The 24,563-nt window shown below is 39.0% G+C and overlaps 1 protein-coding gene and 1 pseudogene across 3 annotated transcripts in view; both read left to right on the top strand.

The window, feature by feature from the left end:
• Window positions 1-24,563, top strand: part of CEP83 (centrosomal protein 83) — a 140,237-nt gene that overhangs the window by 51,431 nt on the left and 64,243 nt on the right. For all 3 annotated transcript variants that reach the window (XM_070370914.1, XM_070370913.1, XM_070370915.1), the window contains 2 exons: window positions 5,866-6,139; window positions 6,550-6,700. In XM_070370914.1, the coding sequence (XP_070227015.1) occupies window positions 5,967-6,139; window positions 6,550-6,700 (324 nt within the window). In that variant the 5' untranslated portion in view covers window positions 5,866-5,966. The remainder of the gene's footprint in view (window positions 1-5,865; window positions 6,140-6,549; window positions 6,701-24,563) is intronic.
• LOC138988067 (U2 spliceosomal RNA) lies at window positions 4,994-5,116 on the top strand (annotated as a pseudogene).

Genomic DNA, 24,563 nt, shown 5'->3' on the forward strand with positions numbered 1-24,563 from the left:
TTCTGTCTATGACACTAGATATATGTTCGGAGGGCTGCCATACTATAGTTTCCAAGATTATTATTGATAAGTTGATTACTTTTAAACTGGAGAACTGGATATATGTGCAGAGTACTTGAAAGCAGAGATAAAATTCATTCTGCCCTTGGTTAGATACACACCAACTGGCAGAGAGTTTTCTGTAATTCTTAAATACTCCTAGAGGAGAAAATTCTGGAAAAGGCTATTAGCAAATGAAACCCCGGAGCTCATAACTTTGAGTCAAGGATTCCTTTCCAATATGTAACTACTCTTTTTAAGCCTCTATATATCCAATTATCACAAAAATAGAGAACAGTCATTAGTGATTATCATCCATCAGATCAGATCAGATCAGTCACTCAGTCATGTCCGACTCTTTTCGACCCCATGAATCGCAGCACGCCAGGCCTCCCTGTCCATCACCAACTCCCAGAGTTCACTGAGACTCACGTCCATCGAGTTAGTGATGCCATCCAGCCATCTCATCCTCTGTCGTCCCCTTCTCCTCCTGCCCCCAATCCCTCCCAGCCTCAGAGTCTTTTCCAATGAGTCAACTCTTTGCATGAGGTGGCCAAAGTACTGGAGTTTCAGCTTTAGCATCATTCCCTTCAAAGAAATCCCAGGGCTGATCTCCTTCAGAATGGACTGGTTGGATCTCCTTGCAGTCCAAGGGACTCTCCAGAGTCTTCTCCAACACCACAGTTCAAAAGCATCAATTCTTTGGCACTCAGCCTTCTTCACAGTCCCAACTCTCACATCCATACATGACCACTGGAAAAACCATAGCCTTGACTAGACGAACCTTTGTTGGCAAAGTAATGTCTCTGCTTTTGAATATGCTGTCTAGGTTGGTCATAACTTTCCTTCCAAGGAGTAAGCGTCTTTTAATTTCATGGCTGCAGTCACCATCTGCAGTGATTTTGGAGCCCAGAAAAATAACTGTTTTTGGAGCCCAGAAATTTTGGAGCCCAGAAAAATGACACTGTTTCCACTGTTTCCCCATCTATTTCCCATGAAGTGATGGGACCAGATTCCATGATTCGTTTTCTGAATGTTGAGCTTTAACCCAACTTTTTCACTCTCCTCTTTCACTTTCATCAAGAGGCTTTTGAGTTCCTCTTCACTTTCTGCCATAAGGGTGGTGTCATCTGCATATCTGAGGTTATTGATGTTTCTCCCGGCAATCTTGATTACAGCTCGTGCTTCTTCCAGCCTAGCGTTTCTCATGATGTACTCTGCATATAAGTTAAATAAGCAGGATGACAGTATACAGCCTTGATGTACTCCTTTTCCTATTTGGAACCAGTCTGTTGTTCCATGTCCAGTTCTAACTTGCTTCCTGACCTGCATACTAATTTCTCAAGAGGCAGATCAGGTGGTCTGGTATTCCCATCTCTTTCAGAATTTTCCACAGTTTATTGTGATCCACACAGTCAAAGGCTTTGGCATAGTCAATAAAGCAGAAATAGATATTTTTCTGGAACTCTCTTGCTTTTTCCATGATCCAGCGGATGTTGGCAATTTGATCTCTGGTTCCTCTGCCTTTTTGAAAACCAGCTTGAACATCAGGAAGTTCACGATTCACATATTGCTGAAACCTGGCTTGGAGAATTTTGAGCATTACTTTACTAGCGTGTGAGATGAGTGCAATTGTGTGGTAGTTTGAGCATTCTTTGGCATTGCCTTTCTTTGGGATTGGAATGCAAACGGACCTTTTCCAGTCCTGTGGCCACTGCTGAGTTTTCCAAATTTGCTGGCATATTGAGTGCAGCACTTTCACAGCATCATCTTTCAGGACTTGGAATAGCTCAACTGGAATTCTATCACCTCCACTAGCTTTGTTCGTAGTGATGCTTTCTAAGGTCCATTTGACTTCACTAGAGTCTATTTCCATTAGTATAGAGTTCACAAAGTAAGACAAAAACTGTGAACAAAGGTGTTATGTGCATGTTTATTCAGGGACTAGCTGGAGTAGGATATTCTTGGCAGATGGTAGGAAATGAGATTGCACAAGGTAGATTGGGGCTGATTGTGCCAGGCTTTGAAAGAGCGGAGTGTTTTGATTTTGTTTCATATAGAGGGGCTTTTGAGTGAGAGTGAGAAAGGTCCGTCTAGTCAAGGCCGTGGTTTGTCCAGTGGTCATGTATGGATGTGAGAGTTGGACTGTGAAGAAAGCTGAGTGCCGAAGAATTGATGCTTTTGAACTGTGGTGTTGGAGAAGACTCTTGAGAGTCCCTTGGACTGCAAGGAAATCCAAGCAGTCCATTCTGAAGGAGATCAGCCCTGGGATTTCTTTGGAAGGAATGATGGTAAAGCTGAAACTCCAGTACTTTGGCCACCTCATGTGAAGAGTTAACTCACCGGAAAAGACTCTGATGCTGGGAGGGATTGGGGGCAGGAGGAGAAGGGGACGACAGAGGATGAGATGGCTGGATGGCATCACCGACTCGATGGACGTGAGTTTGAGTGAACTCTGGGAGTCGGTGATGGACAGGGAGGCCTGGCGTGCTGCGATTCATGGGGTCGCAAAGAGTCGGACACGACTGAGCAACTGAACTGAGAAGTGATATAAAATTTTCTGACTGCTAATCTGGCAGTGCTTTGGTGGGTAGACTAGAGAGAAAATATTGGAAACAGGGACAATAAATACAAAGCTCTAGTAGTCTAGTTATAAGGTGATACAGTCTGGCTTTTTGTAGTCAAGAAGCAGTGGAGAGAATGGAGTGCATTTTAAAGAGATTATTTGTTCTCTATGCATGGGAATTTGAGTGAGAAAGCAGAGAATACTTTGGGGTTGTAAGTTTGGATGAATGGTAGCATAATACTGGTATCAGTACCAAAAGTTGGAAAGTAAGGATGTTGAAGGTAGAGTGAAAGCAAAGTAGTTGAATTTGGTTTAAGGTAATTTGAATATAATGATAGAATTGTTCATTACCTGAAAAAAAATTTTTGTAATTTTTAAAAATAAAATTTAACAATAAAACTGAAAGTAGAAGTTTTCCTGTCAGAGAGTCTCCCAGTTATTATTTCTCCAGAAATTACTATTTTCAGCTTGCTGTACCACTAATTGACTCTTTATATGTATGTAAACATGTGTGTGTACCTGTCATTCATACTCTTCACCATACTGTGGAGACAGATCTAACTTATCTTTTGCAATGATACAGTAGATATATCTTCCTTTATTTATGGAAGTTTAGCTTATTTCTAATTTGTTCCTTTTTTTTAATTAAAAACAATGTCAATGAGAAAATTCTTATATAGTAATTACATTTGGGTACTTATCCAGCTATTTTCATAAGATAGGGCAGGGGATAAGCAGATTTGGGCACCTGATGCAGAGAGCCAACTCATTGGAAAAGATCCTGATGCTGGGAAAGATTGAAATAAAAGAAGAAGAGGGTAGAAGAGGATGAGATGGTTAGATAGCATCACCGACTCAGTGAACACGAATCTGAGCAAACTCCGGGAGACAGTGAAGGACAGGTTAGCCTGATGTTCTGCAGTCCATGGGGTCACAAAGAGTCAGACACGACTTAGCCACTGAACAAAAATAACAGCTTTCCAGAAAGCTTAGTGTAGATTTGTGCGTGTGTGCACGCACACACATGTGAACATGTGTCCACACGTGGAAATCACCGTGATTTTCTTGTGTTGCATGCATGTGTGCTTAGTTGCTCAGTTGTGTCTGACTCTTTGTGACCCCATGGACTGCAGCACGCCAGGCTCCTCTGTCCATGGGATCATCCAGACAAGAATACTAGAGTGAGTTGCCATTTTCTTCTTCAGAGGATCTTCCTGACCCAGGGATTGAACCCATTTCTCCTGTGTCGCCCGGATTTGCAGGCAAATTCTTTACCACTGAGCCACCTGGGATAGCCCCGTAGTGTACGAGGGGAAAGTATATCATGTGTTTCAGTGTGGCACTTACTGGTAATGTGTGTTGGTATATTCTAGCTTTATTAGTCACTAAAGTTTAAACATATAAAAAGGTAATGAATTTGCAATCATCATCTTGGAGCAGAGAAATCCTCCTGGTTTGGGAAAATATAAGAGGGCAATTATACATATGTTTGCATAGAAGCTAGAATTGGAGATGAGGTAATGTGGTGGTGAATGAGAATGGGATTTTCTAAAATTAGTTAATTCCTAGAAAGTAAGTACTTCTAGTGAATATTTCAGTTGCCAAGAGGAAAGTTTTATTTCTGTGAGGACTTAACTCTAATTTTTGGGTAGGGGGTCAGCGAGAGTATACACCTTACTGTCAAGTTAACTGGAATACCAAAAAACAAAACAACAACTCAGTTTGGAAATCTTTCTTTCACTAGTAGTAGGACTAAAGGGTAGCTTTTGATTTTTCTAATATAGTTTAAGCTTTTGGCTAATTAAAATTAAAGCCTTATAATGCATTTTGGTGATATTAATAGAAAATATGAGATACGTTTATTGTATGCTTCTGTCTCTTAAAAATTAATTTGGATCAAAGAGCAGAATCAAAATCACATGCCAGTTTTATGATCTACTTTATAAATTCCAGGGCAAATGTAAAATATATACTCGTAATAGGATAATATTGAGATAGCTGCTACAAACAGTTAACTCTGCATTTTCAAAGGTCGAATCCTTGTGCACATTAAACCTAAGAATAGGAAGTAAAGCATCCTTGAAAGACTTTTGTTGTTGTTTCATTGCTAAGTCATGTCTGACTTTTTTGTGACCCTGTGAACTATAGCCTGCCAGATTCCTCTGTTCATGGGATTTCCCACAAGAATACTGGAATGGGTTGCCATTTCCTTCTCCAGGGTATCTTCCCAACCCCAGGGATTGAACTCGTCTTCTACGTTGCAGGCAGATTCTGCATGGACAAAGCAGGAAACCAAAGCAACCTCATTTTTAGTTTAAAAGTCTTCTTATGTAATATGTAGACATCACATTAATTTATCAGAAATGATGTATTTCAAGCAAGACTCTCATCGCTTCTCGGCCTTTTGGCTAAGATCAAGTGTAGTATCAAGCAAGACTCAGTAATTGAATGGTTTGTTTGTGTAGGCTAAAGATTGTCTCTTGTAGTAAGGAAAGGTAATTCATAATCACCATGACTAAGGGAGATAGGAAAAAAATATATATAGTAGTCTTGAGAAAGATAAATGAAGTTAAAAGTAGCAGAATTATTTTGATTAAAATTTTTGTTTTTATTTACAGTAAGAACACTGTTGTCAGTTTTTTACTTCTAGATAAAGCACACATTCAGTTACTTTCATAATCCTGAATTGGTGATTGAGTTTCCTGTCCTTAGCACAGTGCATAATACATAGATGATCAATATTTACGTGTTAACTGATTTCTCCTCTGAATCTGCTGCCCGAGCGCAGTCACCTTGTGTCAAGTAAAACACCCTTTGTAACATTAATCATAGACATAATTACATGTTCAAGCTTATCTTTGTGAAGACTGTGACTCTCACTAGTCACTTACCAAGATCCAAATGGCTTTTCCCCTGGTTTCAGAGTATGAATTTTGTACCAGAATCCACCCTTGAAATTTACCTCAGTAGCTTTAGAAAATGTTGGTGATATGTGAATCTAGGACTACTTACAGTGACAGAATCAATACTTCTAGTTAGGTTATTACTACTTGAAGATGTGACCTTGATGGTCACAGAAACTGCATGGAAGTAAAGAAAATTTAAGGTATGATTCAACTTTATTTTTGAATTTTGTTTTACGAACAATTGAAAATCTGAAAATTGAATTTTGTTATAGAAATGATAAGGAGAATAGTAAGTGATAAAAATATATAACACTGAAGAAGTTCACTGATCATTAAGTGTATGTCTCTCTACAGGTATAATTTGACCTCCTGAGATTCTGTCTTAGCAAGAAGAAAGTGGAAAATACTCTTGGAAAGAAAACTAAGACATTAAGAAAGCCAGAACTTATTTTTACATGGTTGTCTACTCAGTTACCAATATGGACGCTTTTCCCACCATTTTTCCTCCTGGTGGAGACAGTGAACTGAGACATTCTCAATCTGAGCTCCAAAAAATGTTAATTGATGAACGATTAAGATGTGAACATCATAAAACTAATTATCAGACTCTGAAAGCTGAACACACAAGGTAATTATTTAAATTTGGAGGTGAGAGGCTTGATTAAAAATTTTTATTTTGTCTGAATATTTGCTCTGGAACATACAGTGTAATTTTGTTATAATGTACAATATACATTTAAAACTTTTTGAATACAGTAAATGTTCTTTAAATCAAGTGGATTATAAATTTATTAAAGTCTTATTTTGAAAGTGGGATATAAAATTTATGTATCTCAGTGGCTAAATTTTTTTTCCTTCAAAGTAAAGTTGTGTTCAGAAATTACAGTGTTAATAGTTAAGTGACACTTGGTAAAGCAATATTTGGAAGTTTAAATAGAATATATGATGTTGATCTTGTTCCGTAGTGTTGGTTGACTTTAAGGTAATACAATTAAAAAGCAATGGATACATTTAAATTCTTCTTTTTCTAAAAATTAGGTTGCAGGATGAGTACATAAAGTCACAAAATGAACTCAAGCGTGTTTTAAATGAAAAGCAAACTCACCAGGAAAAGTTTCAGCTGCTGCTTGAAGAGGTACGAGGAGAATTAGTAGAGAAAACTAAAGACTTAGAAGAGATGAAGCTGCAGGTAAGAAAATATATTCAAATTAGTATAAATTAGTCAGATGTTTAATGGAGATACAGATGTAATTTTGGTAAATTTGGTAAGTTCTCTCTATATCCATAATGAGTATTTTGTTGTATCTCCAGTGGTATAATTTAATATTCTTTCATATACTTTAGAATACTCTGTAGAATTCAGCCACAAAAGTTTTATGTAAATTTTAATTATATTTTCTGTTCTGATTTAAATAATATCTTACTCTTCAGAATAATTGGAGGAAAGGCCAGTCTGAATTGATAAAAATTCACAATTAAACATACTTTAAAAATAAAGATTTTCTGAATTTCTGTGGAGTTGCTCAAGTAATAGATAGTTGATACTAAAGTATTAACTACAGTTTCTTTTGACGTTTTTTTACACTATTCATTTTCTATATGCTCAAAAAGTAGAGCAAAGCTACCTGTCATTTTAAATTAGTAGGTATTAGTTGCAATATCTTACTGTAATCGCTCAGTAGCACTAGCTGTTTATTTCTGCTTATCTGATGCTTGTTACTTAGACAAGAAGAGATATCAATTCCATCTTAGGGGACAGGAATGCAAAAGTAGGAAGTCAAGAGATACCTGGAGTAACAGGTAAGTTTGGCCTTGGAGTACAGAATGAAGCAGGGCAAAGGCTAACAAGAGCTTTGCCAAGAGAATGCACTGGTCATAGCAAACACCCTCTTCCAATAACACAAGAGACAACTCTACACATGGACATCACCAAATGGTCAATACTGAAATCAGAGTGATTATATTCTTTGTAGCCAAAGATGGAGAAGTTCTATACAGTTAGCAAAAATAAGACCGGAAGCTGACTGTGCTCAGATCATGAACTCCTTATTGCCAAATTCAGACTTAAATTGAAGAAAGTAGGGAAAACCACTAGACTATTCAGGTATGACCTAAATCAGATCCCTTAGGATTATGCAAGTGGAAGTGACAAGCAGATTCAAGGAGTTAGATCTGATAGAGTGCCTGAAGAACTATGGACAGAGGTTTATGACATTGTACAGCAATTGTAAAGCAAAGGAGAAAAGGAAAGATACTAATTTGAATGCAGAGTTCCAAAGAATAGCATGGAGACAGATAAGAAAGCCTTCCTCAGTGATCAGTGCAAAGAAATAGAGGAAAACAACAGAATGGGAAAGACTAGAGATCTCTTCAAGAAAATTAGAGATCCCAAGGGAACATTTCATGCAAAGATGGGCTCAATAAAGGACAGAAATGGTATGGACTTAACAGAAGCAGAAGATATTAAGAAGAGGTGGCAAGAATACACAGAAGAACTGTACAAAAAAGATCTTCACGACCCAGATAATCATGATAGTGTGATCACTCACCTAGAGCCAAACATTCTGGAAAGTGAAGTCAAGTGGGCCTTAGGAAGCATCACTATGAACAAAGCTAGTGGCGGTGATGGAGTTCCAGTTGAGCTGTTTTTAAATCCTAAAAGATGATGCTGTGAAAGTGCTGTACTCACTGTGTCAGCAGATTTGGAAAACGCAGCAGTGAGAGAAGTCTGACGCGCTAGCAAAGTAATGCTAAAATTTTCCAAGCCAGGCTTCAGCAATACGTGAACCGTGAACTTCCAGATGTTCAAGCTGGATGTAGAAAAGGCAGAGGAACCATAGATCAAATTGCCAACATCCGCGGGATCATAGAAAAAGCAAGAGAACTCCAGAAAAACATCTATTTCTATTTTATTGGCTATGCCAAAGCCTTTGACTGTGTGGATCACAATAAACTGTGGAAAATTCTGAAAGAGATGGGAATACCAGACCTCCTGGCCTGCCTCTTGCGAAATCTGTATACAGGTCAGGAAGCAACAGTAGAACAAGACATGGAACAACAGACTGGTTCCAAATAGGAAAAGGTGTATGTCAAGGCTGTGTATTGTCACCCTGCTTATTTAACTTCTATGCAGAGTACATCATGATAAACACTGGGCTGGATGAAGCACAAGCTGGAATCAGGATTGCTGGGTGAAATATCAATAACCTCAGATATGCAGATGACACCACCCTTATGGCAGAAAGTGAAGAGGAACTAAAGAGCCTCTTGATGAAAGTGAAAGAGGAGAGTGAAAAAGTTAGCTTAAAGCTCAACATTCAGAAAACAAAGATCATGGCATCCAGTCCTGTCACTTCATGGAAAACAGATGGAGAAACAGTGGCAGACGTTGTTATTTTGGGCTCCAAAATCACTGCAGGTGGTGATTGCAGCCATGAAATTGAAAGACGCTTGCTCCTTGGAAGAAAAGTTATGAGTAATGTAGACAGCAAATTAAATAGCAGAGATATTACTTTGTCAACAAAGGTTCGTCTAGTCAAGACTATGGTTTTTCCGGTAATCATGTATGGATGTGAGAGTTGAACCATAAAGAAAGCTGAGCACTGAAGAATTGATGCTTTTGAATTGTGGTGTTGGGGAAGACTCTTGAGAGTCCCTTGGACTGCAAGAAGATCCAACCAGTCCATCCTAAAGGAGATCAGTCCTGGGTGTTCATTGGAGGGACTGATGCTGAAGCTGAAACTCCAATACTTTGGCCTCCTGATGCAAAGAACTGACTCACTGGAAAAGACCCTGATGCTGGGAAAGAGTGAGTGCAGGAGAAGGGGATGACAGAGGATGAGAAGGTTGGATGGCATCACCAACTCGATGGACATGAATTTGAGTAAGCTCTGGTGTAGTAAGTTGGTATAGGACAGGAGGTTTGGCATGCTGCAGTCCATGGGGTCACAAAGAGTTGGACAGAACTGAGGAACTGGACTAAAGATGGCAGGAAAATACTGATGGAAAAATAGGTCTCCACAAAGGAAAAAACACTGAAATTGGTCTCATGAGGTCTCTAACTGTGGTTAAAGACTACTTCATAAGCAACTTATTAACAAGTAGACACATTAAAAAAAAACAACTATCTTCATTCTTTCTCTCTCTTTCTCAAAGCCGACATACACCAAAGACAGAATTAGAGGGTTAAACTGATGCCAAATTAGGAGGAAATTATGCTGTGTTAGATTTTTAATGGAATTACTGCTACTACTTGTCTCAAAACAAACCTAAAAGAATGCTTCATCATATAACCGTCTATGTTTCATTACCTACATTAAATCTATAAAAACAAGTCTTCAGCACTCCAACATTTGTCCTATCAAATATTATAATGCTATACAGACCAGTTTTTTCAAAGAATACTCTGATTTAATGGGGCAAATATCGCTGTACCAGAGATTCTTAAGAAATTAATGACAAACTGAGTAATAAATTTTGCTCTGAACTTCGTAGCAGCCAAATAATATGGGAAACATATGGGTTACACAGTTTGCATTACCAGGTGCAAAGAAAGCATATATATGTTCGGTAATTATCAGAAATACATAAAATGACTCCCATTTTTTAAGAAAAGGTTTTGTTAACATGTTGCTGCTGCTGCTGCTAAGTCGCTTCAGTCGTGTCCGACTCTGTGTGACCCCATAGACGGCAGTCCACCAGGCTCCCCCGTCCCTGGGATTCTCCAGGCAAGAACACCAGAGTAGGTTGCCATTGCCTTCTCCAATGCATGAAAGTGAAAAGTGAAAGTGAAGTCATCCAGTCGTGTCCGACCCTTAGCAACCCCATGGACTGCAGCCCACCAGGCTCCTCCATCCATGGGATTTTCCAGGCAAGAGTACTGGAGTGGGGTGCCATTGCCTTCTCCATGTTAATATGTTATATAATAACAATGTAATAGCTAACTTCCTCTAACCACTCATGACATCAAAGCACTGTATGAACAATTTCTATGCATTGACTCACTGTACCTTTAAAATTATCCTATGAACTAGGCACTATTTTCATCCCCAATGACTACCACTACACAAGTGATCCAGAATATTCTTTAAATGAATGTCTTTTATATTGTTTTTCTATGGAAGCCAAAGAGATAATAAATCTTAAATCAGAAAAGGCATTTTGCAAGTAGACAATATAATACATGTGTATTTTTAAAATAATCATCTTTCATAAAACCTTCACTGAAGTATTTCTTGGTGATTTTACTTTGTTGAATTTACTTACCTTTACTCAACTCACAAATTTGTACAGATTGCAAATACCCATTAACAAATAGCTAAATTGCTTCAATATTGTATTTATGTATAGATGTTTCTTTCAGTTATTTTTGCCAGGTAAATATCACACAAAAACCAGATATGTTTATCTTGAAAAACAGAAACTTTACCAGACAAATGGACAGAACTGAGGAACTGGACTAAAGATGGCAGGAAAATACTGATGGAAAAATAGGTCTCTACAAAGGAAAAAAACACTGAAATTGGTCTCATGAGGTCTCTAACTGTGGTTAAAGACTACTTCATAAGCAACTTATTAACAAGTAGACACATTAAAAAAAAACAACTATCTTCATTCTTTCTCTCTCTTTCTCAAAGCCGACATACACCAAAGACAGAATTAGAGGGTTAAACTGATGCCAAATTAGGAGGAAATTATGCTGTGTTAGATTTTTAATGGAATTACTGCTACTACTTGTCTCAAAACAAACCTAAAAGAATGCTTCATCATATAACCGTCTATGTTTCATTACCTACATTAAATCTATAAAAACAAGTCTTCAGCACTCCAACATTTGTCCTATCAAATATTATAATGCTATACAGACCAGTTTTTTCAAAGAATACTCTGATTTAATGGGGCAAATATCGCTGTACCAGAGATTCTTAAGAAATTAATGACAAACTGAGTAATAAATTTTGCTCTGAACTTCGTAGCAGCCAAATAATATGGGAAACATATGGGTTACACAGTTTGCATTACCAGGTGCAAAGAAAGCATATATATGTTCGGTAATTATCAGAAATACATAAAATGACTCCCATTTTTTAAGAAAAGGTTTTGTTAACATGTTGCTGCTGCTGCTGCTAAGTCGCTTCAGTCGTGTCCGACTCTGTGTGACCCCATAGACGGCAGTCCACCAGGCTCCCCCGTCCCTGGGATTCTCCAGGCAAGAACACCAGAGTAGGTTGCCATTGCCTTCTCCAATGCATGAAAGTGAAAAGTGAAAGTGAAGTCATCCAGTCGTGTCCGACCCTTAGCAACCCCATGGACTGCAGCCCACCAGGCTCCTCCATCCATGGGATTTTCCAGGCAAGAGTACTGGAGTGGGGTGCCATTGCCTTCTCCATGTTAATATGTTATATAATAACAATGTAATAGCTAACTTCCTCTAACCACTCATGACATCAAAGCACTGTATGAACAATTTCTATGCATTGACTCACTGTACCTTTAAAATTATCCTATGAACTAGGCACTATTTTCATCCCCAATGACTACCACTACACAAGTGATCCAGAATATTCTTTAAATGAATGTCTTTTATATTGTTTTTCTATGGAAGCCAAAGAGATAATAAACCTTAAATCAGAAAAGGCATTTTGCAAGTAGACAATATAATACATGTGTATTTTTAAAATAATCATCTTTCATAAAACCTTCACTGAAGTATTTCTTGGTGATTTTACTTTGTTGAATTTACTTACCTTTACTCAACTCACAAATTTGTACAGATTGCAAATACCCATTAAGCAAATAGCTAAATTGCTTCAATATTGTATTTATGTATAGATGTTTCTTTCAGTTATTTTTGCCAGGTAAATATCACACAAAAACCAGATATGTTTATCTTGAAAAACAGAAACTTTACCAGACAAATTTTATCAGCAAACATTTGGGAAGTTATCATGTGGAGAAATACGTAGAGTTTTTTTGTGTAAATGGCAACCCACTCCGATACTCTTGCCTAGAAAATTCTATGGATGGAGGAGCCTGGTGGGCTCAGTCCATGGGGTCACAAAGAGTCAGACACAACTGAGCAACTTCACTTCACTTCAAGGAACATAGGTGGCGCTAGTGGTAAAGAACCTGCCTGCCAATGCAGGAGACATAAGAGATGCATGTTCAGTCCTTGGTTTGGGAAGATCCAGTGGAGGAGGGCATGGCAACCAACTCCAGTATTCCTGCCTGGAGAATCCACTGGTCAGGGGGGCCTGGTGGGTTACAGTTCATAGAGTTGCAAAGAGTTGGACATGAAGGAAGCGACTTATCACACACACATAGGCAAGGAACACTGCAAGAAACAACAGAAGGCTATAGGGAGGATGATTTCATTTCAATATGAAAGAAAATGCTTAACATACTCCAATCCATAAATGGAAGTGGGTCACTTTACAAGTTCACTAGGTTCTCTAACACTGAGAGCAGTGAAGCACAGAATGAAGAGCCCTGTGTCATAGACGTTTGAAATAGGAATTCTGCTTTGAAATTTACTGCCTCACAGTTCTGGAGGCCAGAAGTCCAAAATCAAGTTGTCAGCTAGGCCATGTTTCCTCTGGAAACTGTAGGAAGAATACTATCCTAGCTTCTGTTGATGTGCTGACAATTCTTGGCGTTGCCTGGCAGCTTGCAGGACTTCAACCACTACTTCTGTCATCATGGGACATTCTCTCTGCCCCACCCCACTCCCCACCCACGTGTTTCTGTCTACCCTCGTCTTATAAGGACATCAGTCATATTTGATTAATGGGCCATCATACTTCAGTATTACCTTTTCATCTGCAAAACTCCTTATTTCCAAATAAGGTCACATTCTGAGGTACTGGGAATTACAACTTATCTTTTGAGAGGACACAACTCAGAAGATATGAAAGAGAACTAGACTATCAACTCTAAGATACTAAGACTCTGTCTCTCTCAGTACCTATGAAACAACAAGTGCAACATACATGAATAGAACAATTCTGACTCGCTCATTTATTTATTCATGTCATTCATATAAAAAATGCGTAGTAGGCACCATCTTAAGCACTACAGAAACACTAAAAACAATTCCTGCCCTCATGGACTCTGTTTTCAAACAGAATAAAAATTGCCATCGTTTATGAGTATCTACTATGTGCCAGACACTATACTAAAAATATACAGGTTATTTTTATCTCATCAGTCCTCAGAACAATCCCTGTTAGAAAACAATGTTTATGCCCTTTGAGTTCAGTTCAGTCACTCAATCCTGTCTGACTCTTTGTGACCCCATGAATCGCAGCACGCCAGGCCTCCCTGTCCATCACCAACACCCAGAGTTCAGTCATACGTCCATCGAGTTGGTGATGCCATCCAGCCATCTCATCCTCTGTCGTCCCCTTCTCCTCCTGCCTCCAATCCCTCCCAGCATCAGGGTCTTTTCCAATGAGTCAGCTCTTCACATGAGGTGGCCAAAGTACTGGAGTTTCAGCTTTAGCATCATTCCTTCCAAAGAATACCCAGGACCGATCTCCTTTAGAATGGACTGGTTGGATCTCCTTGCAGTCCAAGGGACTCTCAAGAGTCTTCTCCAACACCACAGTTCAAAAGCATCAGTTCTTCAGCGCTCAGCTTTCTTCACAGTCCAACTCTCACATCCATACATGACCACTGGAAAAACCATAGCCTTGACTAGGCGGACCTTTGTTGGCGAAGTAACGTCTTTGCTTTTGAATATGCTATCTAGGTTGATCATAACTTTACTTCCAGGGAGTAAGCGTCTTTTAATTTCATGGCTGCAGTCACCATCTGCAGTGATTTTGGAGCCCCAAAAAATAAAGTCTGACACTGTTTCCACTGTTTCCCCATCTATTTCCCATGAAATGATGGGACCAGATGCCATGATCTTGTTTTCTGAATGTCGAGCTTTAAGCCAACTTTTTATTCTCCACTTTCACTTTCATCAAGAGGCTTTTGAGTTCCTCTTCACTTTCTGCCATAAGGGTGGTGTCATCTGCATATCTGAGGTTATTGATATTTCTCCCGGCAATCTTGATTCCAGCTTGTGCTTCCTCCAGCCCAGCGTTTCTCATGATGTACTCTGCATAGAAGTTAAATAAGCAGGGTGACAACATACAGCCTTGACGTACTCCTTTTCTTATTTGGAACCCATCTGTTGTTCCATGTCCAGTTTGAACTGTTGCTTCCTGACCTGCATACAGGTTTCTCAAGAGGCAGGTCAGGTGGTCTGGTATTCCCATCTCTTTCAGAATTTTCCACAGTTTATTGTGATCCACACAGTCAAAGGCTTTGGCATAGTCAATAAAGCAGAAATAGATATTTTTCTGGAACTCTCTTGCTTTTTGCATGATCCAGCGGATATTGGCAATTTGATCTTTGGTTCCTCTGCCTTTTCTAAAATCTTTATCACATGAAAATGAAGGCATAAAAATCTAACTATTTGCTGAAGTTCATCACCTTCCTGATGAAATGACCCTTTTGGGGTTATAAAAATATTCTTTTTGTCTTTAGTAATAATCTTTGTCTTGAAGTCTATTCTATCTGATAGTAATATAGCTAATCCAGTCATTTTAGGGTATTTTGTATGTGCTTGTTACAAATAAGCATGTCTATATGTTACCTTCAAGAAACAGAATAATTACATTTTCAATGTCTGAAAACAGTAATTTGAATACCTTTGGTTTAGTGCCCACAGATTGCATTCATGTAGCACTCAATCTTTGCAAAACAAATTAATCTAACAATTGTAAAGGTTCAAGTTTTATTTCCCTCTTCAACTCATGTTTCTGAGGTTTTTAAATCTAAATACTACACCAAGGAATGAAACAGTAAGCATTGTGGAGGCTAAAGTGGTGGTTTTCCCGACAGTGGAAGATTTCAAGAAAATACTGAACAACAAACACTGCTGTCAAAGGAACCCATGAATTTGATGACGCTGGCATCAAATGATGGCTTTTGACTCTATCAACCCATGCCTCGAGTATTAATAAAACCTTACTGTAACAAGCACTAGATAAACAGAAATAAACAGTTGGTGCTATTGAGTGATTGCAGGAAAATATCACAACTAATACCTACTAATTTGAAATCTGATGGGCGTTGTTATTGTGTAGCTGCTCAGTTATGTCCGACTCTGCTGTGCCATGGACTGCGGCAACTCCAGGCTTCCTTGTCATTCACCATCTGCTGGAGCTTGTTCAAACTCAAGTCCCTTGAGTCAGTGATGCCAACCAACCATCTCATCCTCTGTCATCCCTTTCTCCTCACAAACTTCAATCTTTCCCAGCATCAGGGTCTTTTCCAGTGAGTTTGCTCTTCGCATCAGGTGGTCAAAGTATTGGAGCTTCAGCTTTAGCATCAGTCCCTCCAATGAATATTCAGGTTGATTTCTTTTAATATTGACTGGTTTGATCTCCTAGCAGTCCAAGGGACTCTCAAGACTCTTCTCCAACACCACAGTTCAAAAGCATCAAGTCTTCGGTGCTCAGCCTTCTTTATGGTCCAACTCTCACATCCGTACATGACTATTGGAAAAACCATAGCTTTGACAAGATGGGCCTTTGTCAGCAAAGTAATGTCTCTGCTTTTTAATACGCTGTCTAGGTTACTCATAACTTTTCTTCCAAGAAGCAAGCGTCTTCTAATTTCATGGCTGCAGTGACCATCTGCAGTGATTGTGGAGCCCAGGAAAATAAAGTCTCTCTCAAGGTTTCCATTTTCCCCCCATCTTTTCACCATGAAGTGATAGAACCAGATGCCATGATCTTAGTTTGTTGAACATTGAGTTATAAGCCAGCTTTTTCACTCTCCTCTGACTTTTATCAAGAGGATCTTTAGTTCCACTTCGCTTTCTGCTGTAAGGGTGGTGTCATCTACATATCTGAGCTAATTGATATTTTTCCCAGCAATCTTGATTCCAGTTTGTGCTTCATCCAGCCCAGCATTTTGTAAGATGTACTCCGCATATAAGTTAAATAAGGGCAACAATACACAGTCTTGACGTAATCCTTTCCCTATTTGGAAACAGTCTGTTGTTCCGTGTCTTGTTTTAACTGTTGCTTCTTGAACTACATACAAGTTTCTCAGGAGACAGATCAGGTGGTCTGGTATTCCCATCTCTTGAAGAATTTTTCAGTTTGTCGTGATCCACACAGTCAAAGGCTTTGGCATAAAAGCAGAAGTATGTGCTTTTCTGGAACTCTCCTGCTTTTTTGATGATCCAGCAGATGCTGGCAATTTGATCTCTGGTTCCTCTGCCTTTTCTAAATCCAGCTTGAACATCTGAAAGTTCACGGTTCACGTACTGTTGAAGCCTGGCTTGGAGAATTTTGAGCATTACTTAACTAGTGTGTGAGATGAGTGCAGCTGTGCAGTAGTTCGAGCATTCTTTGGCATTGCCTTTCTTTGGGATTGGAATGAAAACTGATCTTTTCCAGTCCTGTGGCCACTCCTGAGTTTTCCAAATTTGCTGCCATATTGAGTGCAGCACTTTCACAGCATCATCTTTTAGCATTTCAAATAGTTCAACTGAAATTCCATCACCTCCACTAGCTTTGTTCACAGTGATGCTTCCTAAGGCCCGCTTCACTTCACATTCCAGGATGTCTGCCTCTAGGTGAGTGATCACACCATCGTGGTGATCTGGCTCATGAAGGTCTTTTTTGTACGGTTCTTCCATGTATTCTTGTCACTTTTTCTTAATACCTTTTGCTTCTGTTAGGTCCATACCATTACTGTCCTTTATTGAGCCCATCTTTGCATGAAATGTTCCCTTGGTATCTCTAATTGTCTTGAAGAGATGTCTAGTCTTCCCATTCTGTTGTTTTTCTCTATTTCTTTGCATTGGTCACTGAGGAAGGCTTTCTTCTCTCTCCTTGCTATTCCTTGGGACTCTGCATTCAAATGGATATATCTTTCCTTTTCTCCTTTGCCTTTCGCTTCTTTTCTTTTCACAGCTATTTGTAAGGCCTCCTCAGACAACCATTTTGCCTTTTTGCATTTCTTTTTCTTGGGAATGGTCTTGATCCCTGTCTCCTGTACAGTGTCACGAACCTCCGTCCATAGTTCTCAGGCCCTCTGTCTATCGGATCTAATCCTTTGAATCTATTTGTCACTTCCACTGTATAATCGTAAGGGATTTGATTTAGGTCATACCCGAATGGTCTAGTGGTTTTCCCTATGTTCTTCAATTTAAGTCTGAATTTGGCAATAGGGAGTTCATGATCTGAGCCACAGTCAGCTCCTCATCTTGTTTTTGCTGACTGAATAGAGCTTCTTCACTTCGGCTATGAAGAATATAATCAATCTGATTTCAGTATTGACCATCTGGTGATGTCCATGTGTCGAGTCTTCTCTTGTGTTGTTGGAAAAAGGTGTTTGCTATGACCAGTGCATTCTCTTGGCAAAACCCTATTAGCCTTTGCCCTGCTTCATTCTGTACCCCAAGCCAAATTTGCCTGTTTCTCCAGGTATCTCCTGACTTCCTACTTTTGCATTCTAGTCCCCTATAGTGAAAAGGATATCTTCTTTTGGGTATTAGTTGTAGAATGTCTGGAATGTCTTCATAGAATGGTTTAACTTCAGCTTCTTCAGCATTACTGGTCGGGGCATAAACCTGGATTACTGTGATATTGAATGGTTTGCCTTGGAAATGAACAGAGATCATTCTGTTGTTTTTGAGATTGCATCCAAGAACTGCATTTTGGACTCTTTTGTTGACTATGATGACTACTCCATTTAAATCGTCTAAGGGATTCTTGCCCACAGTAGTAGATACAATGGTCGTCTGAGTTAAATTCACCCATTCCAGTCCATCTTAGTTCACTGAGTCCTAAAATGTCGATGTTCACTCTTGCCATCTCCTGTTTGACCACTTCCAATTTGCCTTGATTCATGGACCTAACATTCCAGGTTCCTATGCAGTATTGCCCTTTACAGCATTGGACTTTATTTCCATTACCAGTCACATGCACAACTGGGTGTTGTTTTTGACATCTTAAGGACTTAAAAATTTCATATAATGCAGAAATACTGGTGAGAATTTTTTCAGGTTTTATTATTTATTTATTTGACTGCAGTGACTTTTCATTGCTTGGTGCAGGCTTTGTCTGTTTGCAGAGAGCAGGGCTGACTTTTGGTCGCAGTGCTTGGACTTCTCATTGTGGTGGCTTCTCATTTTTGTGGCTTCTCTTGTTGTGGAGCACAGGCTACGGGCACGTAGGGCTCAGTAGTTGTGGCCTGTGGGCTCTAGACCTCAGGCTCAGTATTTGTAATGCATGGGCTTAGTTGCTTCAAGGCATGTGGAATCTTCCTGGAACAGGACTTGAACCCGTGTCCCTTGCCTTGGCAAGCAGATTCGTATGCATTGCACCACCAGGGAAGTCCTCAACTTTTATATATATAAAAGAAATGATGTTTAAAGATACTTCTGTTGAGTTTTGAATTCTGGGTTGACAGTTTTTTCCCTTAATACTTTAACATGTTGCTCTTCTGTCTTTTCACTTAAGTGTCACCTAAGACATTTGTTGTCATTTTTATCTTTGTTCTGTTTATCTAATACATCTTTTTTTCTTGTCAGCTCTTAAACGTTTTTCTTTTTTGCTGCTTTTCAGTAATTTGGTTGACTTCCCATTGGACATTTCTTCATGTTTCTGGTACCAAGGTATATTGAGCTTCTTGGGTCTGTGAGTTTATAGTTTTCATCAAATTTAGAAAAATTTTGGATACTGCTTTTTGAAATATTTTTTTCTGCCTCGTATTTGATTTCCTTTGTGAACTGCTTTTAGGCCTCTTAAAGTTCTCCCATAATTACTGATGTCTTTATCTTTCATCTTTCTTGTCTCTCTCTTTCATTTTGGATAGTTTCTGTTTTCATGTCTTTCAAGTTCTCTGATCTTTTTTCCTGCAGTGTCTAATCTGCTAGTAATTTCATAGTGCATTTTGCATCCCAGAAATTGTAGTTTTTATCCTGAAGTCCAATTTTCATCTTTTTCATGTTTTCCTTGACATGTTTATTCTTTATTGTAACTTTATGTGGAATTCAGTTATAATAACTATTTTAATGTCTTTGCTAATGTTAAGATCTCTATCACTTTGGGTTGTTTTTGATTGGCTTTCTTTTCCTATTGTAGGTATTATTAGATTGGTGCAAAAGTAATCATGGTTTTGCATTGTTGGATTTGCTGTTTGATATTGGAGTACATTCTTAAATGTGGTTATGTTATACATTATTGTGCATTTCTTGCTTAATGTTTATTTTAATGAATTATTGCTTGCTGTTTATATGTATTTTAGACTATGGAAATAATGTTAGACAAAAACAAATTCCAGTCATTTTCTTATTCAAGTTCAAAATGGGTCATAAGCAGCGGAGACAGCTCACAACATCAACAACACATTTGGCCCAGGAACTGCTAATGGACTTGCAGTGAAGCAGTGATTCAAGAAGTTTTGCAAAGATAATTAGCCTCTTGTAAATAAGGAGAGTAGTGGTTGGCCATTGGAAGTTGACCAACAGCCAGATGAGAGAATCATCCAAGCTGATCCTCTTACAACTACATGAGAAGTTGCCTGAGAACTTAGCGTCGACCATTCTTTGGTCGTTTGGCATTTGAAGCAGATTGGAAAGGTGAAAAAGCTTGGTAAGTGGATGCCTCATGAGCTGACCGCAAATCAAAAAAATTGTCTTGAAGTGTCATCTTCTCTTGTTCTACACAGCAGTGAACTATTTCTTGATCAGATTGTGACGTGCAATGAAAACTGGATTGTATACAACAGTTGGTGACAACCAGCTCAGCAGTTGGACTGAGAAGAAGCTCTAAAGTCCTTTCCAAAGCCAAACTTGCACCAATAAAAGGGTCATGGTCACTGTTTAGTGGTCTGCTGCTGGTCTGATTCACTACAGCAAAACCATTACATCTGAGAAGTATGCTGAGCAAGTTGTTGAGATGCACCAAAAACTGCGGTGCCTGCAGCCAGCATTGGTCAACAGAAAGGGCCCAGCTCTTCTCTGTGACAGTGCCCAATCACATGTTGTACAACCAGTACTTTAAAAGTTGAACAACCTGGGCTACTAAATCTTGCCTCATCTATACTACATTCACCTGACCTCTTGCCAACTGACTACCACTTCTTTGAGCATCTTGACAAATTTTTGCAGGGAAAATGCTTCCACAACCAGCAGGACACAGAAAATGCTTTCCAAAAGTTCATCGAATCCTGAAGCACTGATTTTTTTTTTTTGCTGCAGGAATAAATGTATTTCTTGTTGGCAAAAGTATGTTGATTGTAATGGTTCCTATTTTGATTAATAAAGATGTGTTTGTGCCTTGTTATACTGATTTAAAATTTGGGGTCCAAACCACAATTACTATTGCACCAACCTAGTATTTTTTTCAGGCTTCTTTACATGTCTGATAAATTAAAAAATATTTTTTATTTGTATTTAAGTTCCACATATACAGCATTATGGTTCAACATCTGTTTGTACTACAAAGTTATTACCCCCCAACAAGTCTAGTTACCATTCATCACCATACAGTTGATGCCCTTCATCCAAGTCACCCATCTCCCAACACCCTTCTTTTCTGGTAACTAGTAATCTGTTCTTTGACTCTGTTAGTTTTTTGTTTTGTTTATCCATTGGTATGTGCATGTGTTTGTGTTTCGATTCCACATATGAATCAAATCATATGGTGTTTGTCTCACTTTGTCTAACTTACTTCACTTAGCATCATACCCTCAAGGTCCAACCATGTTATAAATGGCAGGATTTCATTCTTTATGGCTGAGAAGTATTCTGTGTGTGTGTATGTGTGTGTGTGTGTGTGTGTGTGTATCTCATGTTCTTTTTATCCTTATATCTATCAGTAGACACTTAGGTTGTTTGCATATTTTGGCTATTGTAAATAATGTTGCAATGAACATAAAAGTTCATATGCCTTTTTGAATTAGTGCTTTTTCTTTAAATACCCAGAAGTGGAATTGTTTTTAATTTTTTAAAGAAACCTCTCTGCTGTTTTCCATAATTGCTGCACGAGTTTACATTCTCACTAATAGTTTAACAGAGTCTCTGCTCCACATACTCACCGACACTCATTATTTGTTGTTCTTTTGATAATCACCATTACTTACAGGTATGAGATGATATCTCATTGTGGTTTTTGCTTGCATTTTCCTGATAATTAGTGATGTTAAGTATCTTATATGTACCTGTTGGCCACTTGTATGTTGTTTCCAGTCTTGAATTCACATCTTTAAACTATTTTGAGTTAATTTGTGTATGGTATAAGATAGTGGTCTGGTTTTATTCTGTTGCATGTGGCAGTCTAGTTTTCCCAGTATGGTTTATTAAAGAGACTATCCTTTCTCCATTGTGTTTCTTTCTTCCTTTGTTATAAGTTAATTATCCATATATACATGAGTTTATTTCTGAGCTCTCTATGTTCTGTTCCGTTGACTCACATATCTGTTTTTGTGCAAGTACCATACTGTTTTAATTACTGTAGCTTTGTAGTATAGTTTGAAACCAGAGAATATGATACCTCTGGCTTTGTTCTTATTTCTCAAGGTTGTTTTGGCTATTTAGAGTCTTTCATGGTTCCATACAAACTTAACAATTAATGTAGTTCTGTGAAATCTGCCATTAGAATTTTGTAAGGGTTGCACTGAATCTGTAGATTGGGTAATCACTGAATCTGTAGATTGGGTAGTATGCATATTTTAACTATTATTTCAATCCATGAGCATGAAATATCTTTCCGTTTTTTAGTATCTTCAGTTTTTCTCATCCGTGCCTTACGGTTTTCAGTGTACAGGTTTTTCACCTCCTTGGTAAAATTTATTCTTAGGTCTTTTTGCCTGGTAAATATTTATTGGTTGCTAGACATTATGAATTTTATTTTGTTGAATGCTGGATATTTTTGTATTCTGGTAAATATTCTTGATCTTTGTTTTGGGACACAGTGCTTTGGAAACAGTTTTGTCATTCTGGGTCTTGCCCTTAAGATTTGTTAGGTGAGAGAAGTTTAGTGTTTAGTGCTAATTACTTCTCACTGCTGAGACTCTTCTGAGTACTCTACTCATATCTCTGTGAAATGAAGTTTTAAGTGTGGCTTCTGGGAAAGGGAACTCTACATGAGCTCTGAGTACTCATTCTTCTAATCCTTTCAGGTGAATTTCTTCCTGACCTTAGGTATTTTCCTTACGTGCATGTCCTGATCAATACTGAATGAGTCGAGAGGGTCATTTTGCAGAGCTCCATCATTTTCTTTCCCTGCTACCCTCTTCTCTGTTACTCAGTCTTTGACTCTAGCTACACTAGTCCGCCTGGAGTCTTGGTTCTGTCTCCTTAAGTTGGGGTCCCTCAGACCTTCCTTTGTCACAGCCTGGAAGCTTTTAGCAAAGCTCAGCTTCTGTGTTTTCTCTCTTAGGAATATTTGTTGCTTCGTCATGTCCAGCATCTTGAAAACCATTGTTTGATTTTTGTTCAGTCTTTTATTTGTTTCAGACAAGGGAGTAAAGTTGGTCTCTATTCCATCTGCTGGAAGTGAAAGGACTTTCGTTTTAATTAACTTTTAATTATAGAAATCTGAAGCAACTACAAAAATATAGAGAGTGGGATGATGCATCCCCATGTACCCATCACCAATAACAGATGTAAGCATCTGTAATTACCCTCTCGGAGCCAGTATTGTCTTATCTTCTAACATTTTTCCTCTCTCTCTCAAACCCCCTGAATTATTTTGAACCTAATCATATCATCTCAACCCTAGATATGTTAGTACATTATCTCTATTATATACCTGAGCAGTTCCTCAGAGGAGTAGCCACAATACTGTTTCCATACCTAAAAGTACTTATTTCTTAGAACCTTTTAATGTTATGTTTTCTTTAAGATATTCCTAATATTCTCACAGTTTTGCTTTCTTGTTGTTTTTAACGTTGGTTTGTTTGAAAAAGGATCCAAATAAAATTTACATATTCTTTTTAAATTATGGGGCTGGCCAAAAAGTTCATTTGAGTTTTTCTGTTACAGCTTACAGAAAAACCTGAATGACCTTTTTGCCCAGCCGTACAGCAAGATGTTGCTGCTGCTTCTGCTGCTAAGTCGCTTCAGTTGTGTCCAACTCTGTGCAACCCTATAGACGGCAGCCCACTAGGCTCCTCTGTCCCTGGGATTCTCCAGGCAAGAATACTGGAGTGGGTTGCCATTTCCTTCTCCAATGCATGAAAGTGTAAAGCGAAAGTGAAGTCGCTCAGTCGTGCCCAACTCTTCGCGACCCCATGAACTGCAGCCTATCAGACTTCTCCGTCCATGGGATTTTCCAGGCAAGAGTACTGGAGTGGGTTGCCGTTGCCTTCTCCGACAGCAAGATGTTAGGAGGGGCGAAATTGCATTTAGAAACAAACCTCATACCTGCCAGAGATGTTCAGAGGGCTCAAACAGACCCCAGGACCCAGAGACTCCACAGAGACTGAGACAGAACTGTGTTTCAGTGTCTCCTGCAGAGGTCCAGGTCAGCAGTGGACTGCTGCAGGGGCAGGGTCTCTGGGTGCAGCAGACCTTGGTATGGCATAAGCGCCCTTGAAGGAGGTCGCCATTAACCCCACCATAGAGCCTCCAGAACTTACACAGGATTGCGAAACTCTTGGAGGGCACAAACAGAACCTTGTGTGCACCAGGACCCAGGAGAAAGGAGCAGTGACCCCACAAGAGACTGACCCAGACTTACCTGTGAGTGTCCAGGAGTCTCTGGCAGAGGCGTGGGTTGGCAGCAGCCTGCTACAGGGTTGGGGGCACTGAGTGTAGCAGTGCATGCATGGGACCTTTTGAAGGAGGTCGCCATTATCTTCATTACCTCCACCATAGTTTGGCCCCAGATAAATAACAGGGAGAGAACACAGTTCCACCCATCAATAGAAAATTGGATTAAAGATATACTGAGCATGGCCCCGCCTATCAGAATAAGACCCAGTTTCCCCCTCAGTCAGTCTCTCCCATCAGGAAGCTTCCATAAGCCTCTTATCCT

The sequence above is a fragment of the Bos mutus genome, chromosome 5, assembly GCF_027580195.1.
Source record: "Bos mutus isolate GX-2022 chromosome 5, NWIPB_WYAK_1.1, whole genome shotgun sequence".
In the NCBI taxonomy this organism is placed as follows: Eukaryota; Metazoa; Chordata; class Mammalia; order Artiodactyla; family Bovidae; genus Bos; species Bos mutus.